Source organism: Equus caballus, chromosome 24, assembly GCF_041296265.1.
Source record: "Equus caballus isolate H_3958 breed thoroughbred chromosome 24, TB-T2T, whole genome shotgun sequence".
In the NCBI taxonomy this organism is placed as follows: domain Eukaryota; kingdom Metazoa; phylum Chordata; class Mammalia; order Perissodactyla; family Equidae; genus Equus; species Equus caballus.
Genome location: NC_091707.1, coordinates 44605299 through 44620176, shown reverse-complemented (window position 1 = coordinate 44620176; position 14878 = coordinate 44605299). Strand labels below are relative to the sequence as shown.

At 36.9% G+C, this 14878-nt stretch overlaps 1 protein-coding gene across 32 annotated transcripts in view; it reads left to right on the top strand.

Annotated features, from left to right (window-relative positions):
* GALC (galactosylceramidase) overlaps positions 1-14878 on the top strand; it is a 57685-nt gene that overhangs the window by 31770 nt on the left and 11037 nt on the right. For 25 of the 32 annotated variants that reach the window (XM_001495134.7, XM_070249571.1, XM_070249575.1 and 22 more), the window contains 5 exons: positions 884-1011; positions 7603-7692; positions 8668-8754; positions 10842-10992; positions 13019-13199. In XM_001495134.7, coding sequence (XP_001495184.3) covers positions 884-1011; positions 7603-7692; positions 8668-8754; positions 10842-10992; positions 13019-13199 — 637 coding nt within the window. The remainder of the gene's footprint in view (positions 1-883; positions 1012-7602; positions 7693-8667; positions 8755-10841; positions 10993-13018; positions 13200-14878) is intronic. The other 7 variants (XM_070249561.1, XM_070249584.1, XM_023628214.2 and 4 more) reach the window with 1 other exon arrangement.

Below are 14878 nucleotides of genomic sequence, written 5' to 3'. Positions count from 1 at the left end.
CATGTAATCACAACATTATTCTAAACTCCTTAAATTATTCTTCCAATAAAATGGAAACATTGACTTGGATTTGTGTGTCCTGGTTGGTTAACCCCTTAACTGTTGAAATCGCTGGTTGCTCATTATCTATATGAACTAATGTACTTTCTAATTCTGTCACTGTTTTTTGGGAGATGGAGTGGGGACATAAAATATTGCTGAGTACATTTTTCAGGGCCAACTTTGGAGGTGCCCAATAAATATATATTGTGGAAAGAAGCTTGTTAAACTATAAAGCTTAGTTTTTGAAATGTATTAACTTTTTTACCTTATTTTTTTTTTTAAAGATTTTATTTTTTCCTTTTTCTCCCCAAAGCCCCCCGGTACATAGTTGTATATTCTTCATTGTGGGTCTTTCCAGCTGTGGCATGTGGGACCCTGCCCCAGCATGGCCTGACGAACAGTGCCATGTCCGCGCCCAGGACCCAAACCAACGAAACACTGGGCCGCCTACAGCGGAGCACGCGAACTTAACCACTCGGCCATGGGGCCAGCCCCTACCTTATGTTTTTTGTAGTTGTATTCGGATGGGTTAAATAGAGATGAACAAAGGTTGGGAGGGCATAATTTTATTTTACTCTTGGAAACAAAAGGACTTTAGTCAATATTCTTGAGCTGACAGAGTGACATTGATTTATTTTTACCAGTCATTCTATGAATGTTCCCACAATTGTGCCATTTAACTGTACTAATTATTCAAAGTTGAAACATGAGGTTGACAAAGTTTTTCCTCCAAAATAGAAAATAGCTTGTTAGACTCAAATCAGTAGATGTTTTTCTTTTTCTAAGAAACCCTATTATCACCATTTTAATCTTATTTGCATCTTTCTCTGCTTTTCTGTAGCTCATACCACTCAGTTTACTCAACCAGGTTGGTATTACCTGAAGACAGTTGGCCATTTAGAGAAAGGAGGAAGCTACGTAGCTCTAACTGATGGCTTAGGTAACCTCACCATCATCATTGAAACTATGGTAAGTCTTTGTTGTTTTTGTTGGATTAACTCACTTTGTTAGTTTTGGAAAAACAGCATGAAACTCAACTGAACACTTTTCTTTTAAAACCAACTTGACTGAAATATAATTGACATATAATAAACAACACGTGGGGAGGGGGAAGAAACTTTTTCCTATACTCCCGTAGGTTCAGCGATGGGGCCCCACAAATTAAACTGACAAAAGACAGATTAACAGGAGAAATAAAAATAAAGTTTATTTGTGCATGCAATGCACATACATATGAGAGAAACTCAGCGATGAGTAACTCAAAGGGGTGGTTAGAATTTGGGTTTATATACCTAGTTTAGTGGGTAATGAGGAGGGGGAGAAAGGGCACTTAGGGGAAAAGAAATGATTTTTCGGAAAGCTAAATGGGTCTTCAGGAGAACAAACTGGAAATGAGAAAGTTTGTGATAATTGTCTATACTGGTATGAGTCATCTTTCCTCTCTTTCAGTGCCATAAAACTCCCCTGGAGACTTGGGTAGGTTTTATTCCGATTCTTCCTTTTTGGGAATAGATCCACCCCAAAGAAGAATTTATCTCAGCCTTATTTCCCAGAAGTTGCTGCTATTAGTCAGATAAGGGAAGCTCAGAGAAGCCTTTTTTCTATTATCTGTTCAGTCTCAGATAACTTCAACTTAAAAAAAAATCTTTATACTAAAGTGGCATATTTTGGGTTGGCATATTCTGATTCTCTTTAAACAGATGCTTAAAGTACACAATTTCATAAGTTTTAACGTGTATGCCCAATAAACCATCATCACAATCAAGATGATGAATGCATCCATCATGGCCCAAAAGCAGTGCTCCTGTCTCTTTCTAAATATTCCCTCTGTCCTGCTCCTCCCCTGCACCGTGACTTCCCTTATAATTGCTTTCTGTCATCATGGATTAGTGTGCATTTTCTAGAGTTTTATATCAATAGAATCATACAATATATACTGCTTTTTGTCTTGCTGCTTTCACTCACCGTAATTATTTTGTGTGATTCCTGTTATTGCTGAGTAGTATTCCATTGCAAAGACATACCGCAGTTTGTTTATCCACTCACCTGCTGAAGGACATTTGGGTTGTTTCTACTTTTTGGCTATTATGCATAAAGCTATAAACATTTATATACAAGTTTTATAAGGACATATTTCTTTTCTTTTGAGTAAATACACAGGAGTGGAATGGCTGGATAGTATGCTATGTTTATTATGTAATATGTTTATGTTTAGCTTTTTAGGGAACTACCAAACTGTTCTCCAAAGTGATTGTACCATTTTAAATTCCCATCAGCAGCAGAGTAAGAGTTCCAGTTTTACTTTATCCTTGCCAATGCTTGATGTAATCAGTTTTTTTAATTTTAGGTATTAGCAGGTATGATGTGGTATTTCATTTTGGTTTCAGTTTGCATTTCGCTAATAAGTAATGATGTTGAGTTTTCATGTGCTTGTTTGGCATTTATATATTTTCTTTGGTGATTGTGTCTGTTCAAGTCTTTTGCCTATGTTTTATTGGATTACTTTCTTGTTGTTGAGTTATTTATATATTTTGGATATAAGTCCTTTACAGATAGGTACTTTGTAAAAATTTTCTCCTAGTCTGTAGCTTTTCTTTTCACGTGTTAAACAGTGTCTTTGGAAGAGCAGGAGTTTGTAATTTTTAAGAAGCCCGATTTATCCATTTGTTCTTTCATAGGACATGCCCTTGGTGTGGTATCTAAGAAAATTTTCCATATGGATATCCATTTATTCTAGCACCATTTGTTGAAAAGGCTGTTTATTCTCCATTGCATTGCCTTTGCACCTTTGTACAAAATCAGTTGTCCATATATATGTAGGCTTATTTCTGGACTCTGTTCTGTTCCTTTTCTCTGTTTATATATCTTTACACCAATACTATGATTATTATGTATGTGTGTGTATATATGTACGTATATTTATTATTACATATATATAATAATTCCTAGAGACAGGTAGTGTTAGCCCTCCAACTTTGTTCTTTTTCAAAGTTGTTTTGGCTATTCTAGGTCATTTGCATTTCCATGTGAATTTGACAAATTCACATGGAATTTTTAAAATTCACAGCTTGTTGATTTCTACCAAAAAAAAATGTCTGCTCAGATTTTGTTTGGGATGACTTGAATCTATAGATCAATTTGGGGAGAATTTATATCTGAACATCAAGTCTTCCAACTTGTTAACAAGGCATATTCTCAGATTTATTTAGATTTTCTTTAAGTTCTATCAGTAATATTTTACAGTTTTCAGTGTACAGATCTTTCACATCTTTTGTCAAATTTTTGGCTAAGTAGGTCACATTTTCAATTTTATTTTAAATGGTATTTTAAGTCTATTAATAACTAGTATATAGTAAGACAGGTTTTTGTATAATGATCTTGTTTTCTGCAACCTTGCTAAACTCACGTATAGTTCTAGTAGCTTTTTTGTAAATTATATTGGATTTTCTTTGTAGATGAGCTGCAAATAAAAATAATTTTACATCTTCCCTTCCAATCTGGATATATTTCCTTTCTTTTTCTTGCCTGATTGGACTGGCTAGAATCTCCAGTACAATGTTGAATGGAAGTTGTGAGATATCCCTGTCTTGTCCTTGATCTTAAGAGAAAGCATTGAGTCTTTTATAATAAAGTATGTTTTTCATAGATACCCTTTTTCAGGATGAAGTTTCCTTCTATTTGTAGCTTTTTTTTCTTTCTAGTCAGGAATAGAAGTTGGATTTTGTCAAATGTTTTCCTGTATTTATTGAAAGCATTGCACGGTTTCTATTTTTTTTGTTTAGTAAAATAATGAATTATATTAATTGATTTTTTAATTGAAATTTAATTCACATACTATAAAATTTACGCTTTAAAGTATACAATTCAATACTTTTTAGTATACTCATAGAGATGTGCAACCATTACTACTATCTAATTCCAGAACATTTTCATCACCCCAAAAAGTAACCCCATACTCATTAGCAGGTACTCCCCATTCCCTTCTCCTCCATCCCCTGGCAACCACGACTCTACTTTTCATCTCTGTGGATTTGTCTATTCTTGACATTTCATATAAATGGAATGACACAATATATGGCCTTTTGTGCCTGACTTCCTTCACTTAGGTTAATGTTTTCATGGTTCTATCTCAGTACTTCATTATTTTTATGCTTGTATAATATTCCATTATATGGATATACCACATTTTGTTCATTCAGTTGATGTATATTTGGTTTGTTTCCAATTTGTGGTTGTTAGGAATAATGGTGAGGTTAACGTTTGTGTATAAGTTTTTCTGTGGACATGTGTTTTCATTTCTCTTGGATGTGTTTCTAGGAGTGGAATAACTGGGTCAAATGCTAACATCTTTAACATTTTTAGGAACTGCCAAATTGATTTTCAAAGTTGCTGCACCATTTAACATTGCTGTCAGCAGCGTTTGAGGCTTCCAGTTTCTCCACATCCTCACCAGCAGTGTTATTGTCTGTCTCTTTGGTTATAGCCATGCTAGTGGTTGTGAAGTGGTGTCTTATTTCAGTTTTGATTTGTATTTTCCTAGTAACTAATGATGCTGCACATCTATTCATGTGTGTTTTGACCATCTGTATATCTTCGTTGGAGAAATGTCCATTTAAACCCTTTGCCATTCTTAAATTGGGATACTTGTCTTTTATTATTGAATTGTAAGTGTTCTCTATGTATTCTAGATAAAAGTCCCTTGTCAGATATATGATTTTCAGACATTTTCTCCCATTCTGTAGGTTGTCTTTCATTTTCTCAATGGTGCCCTTTGAAGTACAAAAGTTTTGAATTTTGATGAAGTCCAGTATACCTATTTCTTGTGCTTTTGGTGTCATATCTAGGAAATTATTGCCTAATGCAAGGTCTTGAAGATTTACACCTATGCTTTCTTTTAAGAGTTTTATAGTTTTAGCTCTTACATTTAGGTCTTTGGCACATTTCATTGTTTTAAATATAAGGTTAGATATGTTTCCAACTTCATTCTTTTTGCATGTGGATATTTAATTGTCCCTGCACCAATTTGTTGACTATCCATTCCCATTGAATTGTTTGGCTTCTTTGTTGAAAATCAATTGGCAATAAATGCGAGAGTTTTCTTCTGGACTCTCAATTTTATTCCGTTGGTCTATATCTATCCTTATGTAAGCGTCACACTGTCTTAATTACTGCAGCTGCATGGTATGCTTTGAAATCAAGAGGCACGAGTCCTCGAACCCTGTTACTTTTCAACATTGTTTGGCTGTTCTGGGTCCCTTGCATTTCCATATAAATTTTAGGATCAGTTTGTCAATTTCTGCAATGAGGCCAGCTTGGATTTTGATAGGGATTATATTTAATCTGTAGATCATTTTGCCATTATAACAATATCAAATCTTTCAATCCATGACCATGGGATGTCTTTTCACTCATTTATGTCTTATTTAATTTCTTTCAGTGATGTTTGTAGTTCTCAGTGTACAAGTCTTACACTTCTTTTTGTTAAAATTATTATTCTTAAGTATTTTATTATTTTGGTACAACTGTTAATGAATTGTTTTCTTAATATCATTTTCATATTTCTCATTCCTAGTGTATAGAAATACAACTGATTTTTATAGATTGATCTTGTATCACACAAGCATTGTGTACTCATTGGTTTTTTAGTGGATTCTCGGAGGGTTTTCTATGTACGAGATTATGGCATCTGCAAATAGAGATAGTTTTACTTCTTCCTTTCCAATCTAGATACTTTTTATTTCTTTTCCCTGACAAATTGTCCACTCGTACAATGTTGAATAGAAATAATGAGTCTGTACATCCTTGTTCTGTTCCTGGTCTTAGGGGAAACACTTTCAGTCTTTCCCATTAAGTGTAATGTTAGCTGTGGTTTTTTGTAAATTTTTTTTGTAAGGTTGAGGAACTTCTCTTTTATTCCTACTTTGTTGAGTGTTTTTGTCATGAAAGGATATTGGACTGGATTTCGCCAAATGCTGTCTGTATCTATTGAGATAATCATGTGGTTTTGTCCTTCTTTATTAATGTGATGTACTACATTGATTTTTGTACGCTGAACTTTGCATTTCTGGGGTAAGTCCCGCTTTGTCATCATGTATAGTCCTTTTTATTTGTTGCTGGATTTGATTTGCTAGTATTTTGTTGAGGATTTTTGTGTCCAAAATCGTAAGAGATATTGGTCCTGAGTTTTCTTTTCTTGTAAAAAGAAGAAAATTATGGACCAGTAGTTTTGGCTTTGATATCAAGGTAGTACTGGTTTGATATTAAGGTAATACTGACTCCACAGAATGAGTGGGGAAATGTTCCTTCCTCTTCTGTTTCTTAGAAGAATTTGTGAAATATTGGTATTTATTCTTTAAATATTTGGTAGAACTCATCAGTGAAGCCATCTGGTTCTGGTATTTTCCTTCAAGAAAGTTTTGGTTTACTGATTCAGCCTCTTGTTATAGGTCAATTCAGATTTTGTGTTACTTTATGGATCAGCTTTGGTAGTTTGTGTTTTTCTGGGAATTTGTCTATTTTATCTATGTTATTTAATTTGTTTGCATGCAATTGTTCATAGTATTCCCTTACATTCCCTTTTTATTTCTGTCAGGTTGGTAGAAATGTTCCCCTTTCATTCCTGATTTTAGTAATTTGAGTCTTTCCTTTTTTTCCTCCTTGGTTAGTAAACCTAAAGGTGTGTCAGTTTTGTTCATCTTTTCAAAGAAGCAACTTAATATAAATCTTTTTTTTTTCCTGAGGAAGATTGGCCCTGAGCTACCATCTGTTGCCAGTCTCCCTCTTTTTGCTTGACAAAGATTAACCCTGAGTTAACATCTCTGCCAATCTTCCTCTATTTCCTTTAGTTTGTATGTGGGTCACTGCCACATCTTGGCTGCCAATGAGTGGTGTGGGCCTGTGCCCAGGAACCGAACCCAGGCTGCTAAAGCAGAGCTCGCCAAACTTAACCACTAGGCCACGGGGCTGTCCCCTATAGTTGTAATTTTTTTTATTGTTCACCAAGCCTAGCCCAGAACCTTATATTGTAAGTGCTCTGTGATTGTTGAATCCTCTAAAGTTGGGATTATGCCTCATACTTCTTTTGATCCCAGCCCATAGCAGTGACTATTTAGTAAAAGATGATGTTGGCAATGTGAGAACTATTTGTTCTATGTATTTACTGAACTTACTTGTGTATTTGAAGGTTATGTTTAGATGAGATGCATTTTCAGTGAAAACATCTTAAGTGTTTGCTTTTTATTTGATGTATTTTACTTGAAAAACAGTTATAACATAAAAATTAATCTGTGTGTGCCATAAAATGACTCTGGAATTTAGCTATGAATTTAAAGTTTGATTCAGTCAAAATGCCATTGAGCTTTACTTTGACTAGGCGTACACAATAGATATTCAATAAAGGTTGTATTAGAAAAAAGTCTTTAAAACTTTGAAATAAACTCATATTTATCACCTAATGTGTGCCATTTCTGTTAATCTCAGGGCATAAACTGTTTAATTTGTTTTTCCACTAAGGCTTGTACATCATTTGGGTAACTTACGTAATTTTTTTTTTCTCCTCAGAGCCATAAACAGTCTAAGTGTATACGACCATTTCTTCCTTATTTCAATGTGTCACGACAATATGCTACCTTCATTCTTAAGGGTTCTTTTGTAAGTAAATGCATGGGACTTTAATTTTGGTTTTGATTTGAGAGTTTATATATTTTATCACAGGCTAGCAGTTCTTGGTAAAGTCTTATATTATGAGCTATTAAGAGTTATATGGATGGACAAATGCCCTGGTGTCTTCTGTCTGCTGACTGGTTTTAGTCAAACGGTACAGAAGCCACTAGGAGGTAAACCTCTCTGTGGCTTTGAAGAACGCTTAACAAAAGTCACTTGCAAGAAAGTTGTTCTTGTTGGTAGGAGCATCAGTTAGGTAGTCGAGGGAGATTTTAGGTGTTGATCTTTACAGTACTCTGTACAAAAAGAAAAAGACACCAGATTCTTGCTATTTCTACCTATTGTTAGATTTGAATACAGAAAATACAATGCCCTTTCTGACTGCTAATCCCTTAAGAATTGTTGTTGTTTCTTTTTTTTTCCTGAGGAAGATTGGCACTGAGCTAACATCTGTTGCCAATTTTCCTCTTTTTGCTTGAGGAAGATTATCCCTGAGCCAACATCTGTGCCAGTCTTCCTCTATTTTGTGTGTGGGATGCCTCCACATCATGGCTGCCTACAAATGGTGTTGGTCTGCACCTGAGAACTGAACCCAAGCCACCGAAGCAGAGCACACTGAACTTAACCATTAGGCCACAAGGCCGGTCCAGGAATTGTTTGTTAATACTAGAAAATTCTTAGAAGGTTTTTTTACACAAGTACGATAATGAATATTTTTGAAGTAAAGGCACTAAAATCTTTTTAAACATTTGCCAAAAGTCTGTAGTATTTTTTGGCATAAAGTATTTGCTTGAATACTGTCTTCCTACTTTCAAAATGTTACTACTTAAAATTGGAGGTGGGTCTCGTGGTAAATAGAGTGCACATTGTCATTGGTTTGTTCTTGCTGGTACTGGCTTTGGAAATCCTCAAAGAGCGTATGATGAAACATTCAACTGTGCTTTTTCTGTGTTTTTTCCTCAGAGTGAAATACCAGGGCTACAGGTGTGGTATACCAAACTCGGAAAACCATCTGAGAGGTTTCTTTTTAAACAACTGGATTCTCTATGGGTAGTTTTAAAATAAATTCCTCTATTTTGAACACTGCAACAGTAAAAGGGAACAGAAATTTGGTTAATGAACTAAGAATTTTTAATTTTATAATTGCGTTTGTGGTGGAAGCATAATAGGGCTCAAGTGGTCCCCAGCTTTTTTTCTTTTTAGTAGAAATCCTCTTCAAGCCTTGTAGAAGCTTGTGTGTTTGTAGGTGTGCTTGCTCTTAGTATTTAGTTTGTCTTCATGAATGGTACCACCATCAGTTGGCTGCCCAAGTCATAAATTCGAGTCTCATTTGGGACTCTGTCTTTTCCACTTACGCTTTATGTATCACCAGTGACCAAGTGTAGACGATTCTGTCATCTGCGTCTCTGTCTTACTCCTTCCTTATTCTCCATTCCCTCTGCTACTGCTTGTTCCAGTTCCTCATTCTCTCCTGGATTTCAGAAACTACCTCCTGTTTTTCCTCCCTCCAATCTGACTCTCTCCATCCAGCCCATCACCCTCTGCCAGAATGGTGTGTCTAAAATGCAGGTCTGATTTTCGTCAATCCCTTGCTCAAAGTACCTCTGTGATTTTTCCTCTAAGTTCACGTCCCTTAACGTAGCACCTGACCCTCGTTATTCATGAGGTAAAGACTGCTGTCCTTTCTAGGTGCATGTCCTACTCAGCTGGCCTCTGCTCACAGACTAAACTTCCCGCGTTTTTCAGAGCATGGCATGCCAGTTTACGTGCTTCTGTGACTTTGCACATGCTTTTTCTTCCTCGTCGAATGCCTTCTCCTCATATCTTTGTCATCCTTCAAGACTCAGCTCATGGGTCACTTCCTCTGAAGCTTTCCCCAGCAGTCTTAGCTCATGGCCACCTAGCAATCTGTGCGTACTCAGTTAAACACTTTCCCACTACACTGGCCCCGTGAGTGGGGCCCTGCCTTAGTTAGCTTTTTATCTCAGGTGCTGCTCTAATGCTTAGCACATGGTGGTTTCTCAGAAATGTTTCAAAGAATGAATTGGCCCAAGCAAGTGCATTACTTATTGACACAAATCTGCTACTTTTTTTGATAATTATTAATGTTTTGCAAATCAGCTAGTCACTATCAATGATTGAATACCCATTATATATTAAATTCTAAAAAAAGAACAGTCTCTACTTTTTGCACAATAAATTGCTAGCAATAGCATAATAAAATTGATTTTCCTTACAGGAAAAATGATATCATTTGGGGCTATTCCTGAGCCAAAATATGATGTTAGATATTTCATAGATCTGACCAATTTATTATTATAGCAAAGATAGGCTATAAACCCCTTTAATTCATAGTAGGAAAAAAAGAGCTGCTCACCTTTCATAAAATGGGCATACATTTAATGCCTACATTAGTTATGCAAAAGATTCCAGTGTCTTCCAAGGTCTACGTTTAACATAGAACAGCTATGATATGGGGTGTGTTTCTCGTAGGTCACCCAGTGAGCTGAGCACTTTATAAACATTATCTCATTTAATCCTCAGTACAGCCCTAGGAGGTATGTATTTTTTCCCTCATTTTGTAGGTGAGGAGATTGTGGCTTAAAGAAAGTGAGTTGCTGAGATTATAAATGTGACTTAAACCCAACTTACTAATTGAAGTATGTATTGAACATATCATGAGTAGTACTTTTTTTCTTAATAGTAAAAGGTTTTCCATAATTAACAGCTGAGTCAACAGTGAGATTTTATGGATTTTTATACCTTAGTAAAGTCCTAAAAAATAATAAGCAGATCTTTTAGTTACATGTGTTGAATGTACACAAGCTTTAAGGAGCTTGCTGTCCAATGGCAAGGAATAGACCAATAGAAATAGATTCTGGGACCGTCTAGTCCTCCTTCCCTCTATGTAGTGAAATTCTTTTAAAATCCTTTCTATAAAGTATAATTTTATTAAGGCTTCTAAATGACTTATGAAAAAAGATCCCAAGGGCCTTGATATTTGGTGTGTCCTTCACAAGCAGTTAGGAAGTTCTAACAGGAATGAGTTTGGCTTTTCTTTTAGCTTATTTTTTTTAACATGCTATAAGATGAGCCAAAGCCCCTGGCCTTGAGTACAGTGGTGTCTTCTCTTCCAGCTCCCCGATGGCAGTGACAGTTTCACACTGGAGCTGCAAGCAGATGAGCTGTTCACGCTCACCACTCTCACCGCCGGTACCAAGGGCAGCTATCCAGTGCCTCCAAGATCCCAGCCCTTCCCACGCATCTATAAGGATGATTTCAATGTTGGTAAGTTTTTTTCATTAAAACTTAACTTGGTTTCCATTTTTAGCAGTAGTGGGTAGATTTTTGCCTGTCAAACCAGTGCATGATGGAGTGGCTGTGAAAAGTACATTCACTGAACTCTAAATCTCTACGCGGTAAACAAGACCTAGTTTTTGCATGACTTCAAGGTAAATCTCAACTTGGGAATCTTGTATTTTTCAGTGCCAGAGAAGACTCCCAGAATGAGAGTTATAATTCTCACTTGTTTTTTGTGAAACTTAAGATTTGTAACACTGCCACTGCCCGCTTAGCCATGTCTCATGAAAGCCATTACCGATGTCTTTCTTTTGTTGGAAGTTAAGGCACATTAATATCTTTCCACAGTGCTGGCACACTGTGTGCTAAGGGCAGTTATGTTCTCCTTGGGTAATCCAACCCATTCGCCGTCAGCTATGCCTGGGAGTTTTATATTTGAGCTCTCCTGGTGTTCTAGGAAAATCTGTCCTAAAGCTGTTAGAAAAACTTTTGATTATAGGTAATTTAGGGAAACTGAAAAGTTAGAAGACATGGTCATTGTGGTTATCTTCCTAGATCACTCAGTAAGCGACAAAACTTGTTGACAATACATGTGTAGCAATATGGACCTCACAGACAGGATCAGGTGGCTTATTCTCTGCTCTTCAAATCTGTAGCTGTAGGAGAGAAGTAGGGAGGGAGACTGGCCTTGCTAGAGAGTGACTTGAACCTCTTGTTGCTGGAGGGCTGCTTGTTCCACCATAGATGGAGACTCCACCACCCCCTCCAGGTCACTGCCATGGGGTCTCGGCTCCCTTTCCCAGGAAGTGATCTCCTGGTTGATTGGAGTGCAAGGCCCTTGAGACTGTGCGCTGGAGTCGTCTCAATTATTTGGATAACACAGACAACAGTGACCCTCAAGGGAGCTTGGTGCTTTGTTTTCTTACAACTCTCTGTAATGGCCTCTTAGGTGAATCTATTAATTTTGTCGCCCACGAGTATCGTAGCAATCTGTGGCTCAGTTCTCTGTTGGCAAAGGTAACTCTTCTTGCCTTCAGTAGGTGAGGAGTCTGGGAGATGGCCTAGTTAAGGAGACTGAAGAACTTCTGCCAACACCAAAGCTCTCTCTCCTGTGACCTGAAGGCTGAAAGGCAATTCTGAGCCATCAAATCTAAAATGTAACGCTTTATTGGCTACAGAATAAACTAAACATTAAAGTTAAAAACTGCCAGCCAGGCTTTAGAACTACTTTATAGGGTTCTAATATCTCAAATGATGTGATGAATGAAATTACTTCATTCACATGAATGAAGAGCATGAAGTGTGAAATAGCTGTAAGATATTATGACTAAAATTGCTCTTCTATAGCCTTCATCATTGTAAGACTATAATTCAATTTAATAAAACTAGGAAGAGATTGACAGATAGTTTAGGCCCCAAACTGGTTTTTGCTCCATTTTAGAAATAGAAGAAAATTTGTAATTTGTAAATTCTGTACTTGCTGTAGTAAGCCTTTCTAATGTTCTCTCAGCTGGTGACTGTGCCCAGAGATTTAGAACCCTGTTTGACAGATATTAGAAATAACAAAACTGTCCCTTATTGAGTCCTTGCTAGGAGCTGACTTATGTACACATTTTATATACGTTCCTTCATTTAGTTATCTTGTCTCCTTGCTCACTTGGAAATGAGGAAACTCGACACAGGGCAGTTTAGCAATGTGCTCAGGGGGACAGCCTGAGCTAGAATTGGAACCCAGGTCTGCCCTACTCCAAAACTCATGGTCTTTCCTCTTAAGCAATTGCATGGATTAAATATGTAAAGTCTGTATGTCGAACTGATCACCTTGATATTTAATAATGATGATATAAAAATCAATAAATCTTTATTAAAGTAAACCCTAAACTTTGACTGGTTATAAGATATCACTTACTTCTTTAAAATTTTCTAAAGTTTCAAAATGTACCATAAAAGAAGAGAGAGGAGAGATTCTGTCAGTATTTGCTACTAAACAGAGAATTTATTGTGCTCTGAGCAGATTACCCCTTTTTTACTGAAGCTCCAAATTTTGCTGATCAGACTGGTGTATTTGAATACTTTACAAATATGGAAGACCCTGGAGAGCATCGCTTCACACTACGCCAAGTTCTCAATCAACGACCCATTACTTGGGCTGCTGACGCATACAACACGATCAGCGTTATAGGAGATTACAAATGGTATGTAAAATCGATGTCGTTAATGGGGATCTGGCTGAAATAACCTTGTAATGTTGTCGGGTACCTTCTGAAGTGAAGACTCTTCAATGGTCCTCCTTGTCCGAGAACCTAGTAGGTGTGTGATATTGTCGAGTATCGTGGTGGCCACAGCCAGCGGGCTGTTTCGCTGCCTTAGTGTCCTTCCCTCAGATTGGCACGACTGAATAGTGATTATTGCAGGAGCAGATTGATTTTAGTATAAAAATTGAGGACTTTTGGATCCAATTATATTATTTATTTATAAACAGACTGTGATTTGTGTTTTTGTTTTAATTTTTCTGGAAAGTTGATTTGTTGATCTGGTGTTGCCACCTGCTGGATCCATACTAGAATGACACTGTTTTATTCTGTAGAAAATCTATTCGCTAAGTGACGGTAGATGGCAATAGTAAAAAGGAAATCAGCTTTTCGTTGGCTAGTGAATTCAACTCTTTTCTTTAGGCATCTGGTAAAGAGAAAAGTTGTATTTATTCTTCACTTAAAATATAAAGACCAAACCAAAACTTCACCTTCCCCTTTAAGTCAATGAGAGAATTCCAATATACTGACTTATTTTTATCTGTTTCAGGCGTTTCTTTTATACTTTTCCTTTTAACTAGTATGATTCCACTGTGAAACATAAAACACAAGCATTCCAGGTTGAGTGATGGTAACTGTTAATGCCAAGCCACTGAACAGCCCCATCTGTAGCTTGGACAGGGAAGAAAAGCGCCTTGAACTGTTTAGCTGTGGACCGCTGCAGAAAGTCTCCATACCTTCTGTACTGCCGTACCCTCTGTTATAAACCCCAATTCTGGTCCCAAGCTCTGAGAGAAGTCTTGAGAAAGTTTCAGTTATCCAGAGTTTCTGGGACCCTTATATAGCACATGGAGAGTTACTGGGGTGGAGTGAGAATTCTTGCCTAATTTAGGACAACTTTGGTGGCTTGCCTTTTTAAATGCCATTTATCCCATCATCTCTGTAGTAGACACTTTACTTGGATTTTCTGATCATGTCAGTGAGGTTTGTGATTTCCTCATTTATTTCTAATGGTCTTACTGTAAAACAGGTGTCTGGGTTTAAGTGTCTAAGAGATGGGCCCCATTTATTTGATCACCAGTTTGGAAGCTGGTCACCATAGGAAACCTTTAACTTTCTGTGACAGCCCTTATCATCTATGCCCATGGATACTACAGAGGGCTCTCTCCGACCCTAAACTCTCTTATTTCTTGCTAGGACTCTAGAAAAATCAAGAGACTCTTTGATTGTAGTAGGGAGATGAGATAGAGCATCATCCAAAGATTAACCAAAACTCTTCATAACTTTGAAGATTTTGCAGTATTTAAATAGCAATACTCAATCTTTGCTATTGCAGTGGGTAAGGAGGTAGAGAAGAGAAGGGCAGGGTATGTGGGGGGAGAGAGAAAGAGAGACATATTCTGAAATGAAAAGGATCAGGGAATGGCAGTTACGCATGTCAAGAAAGGGCTGTTTTCATCTTTCTTCAGCCCTACTCTTATCGTGTTATTAATGTGCAGTCACTCTCTCCTGCTACCAAATCAGATCTACACTTCCCTATGCCTGACTTCCAAGACCCTTTAAAATTTGGTCTCATCCTATTTATTATGTGTTACTTCCCAGTATTTCATCCTGTATTCAAG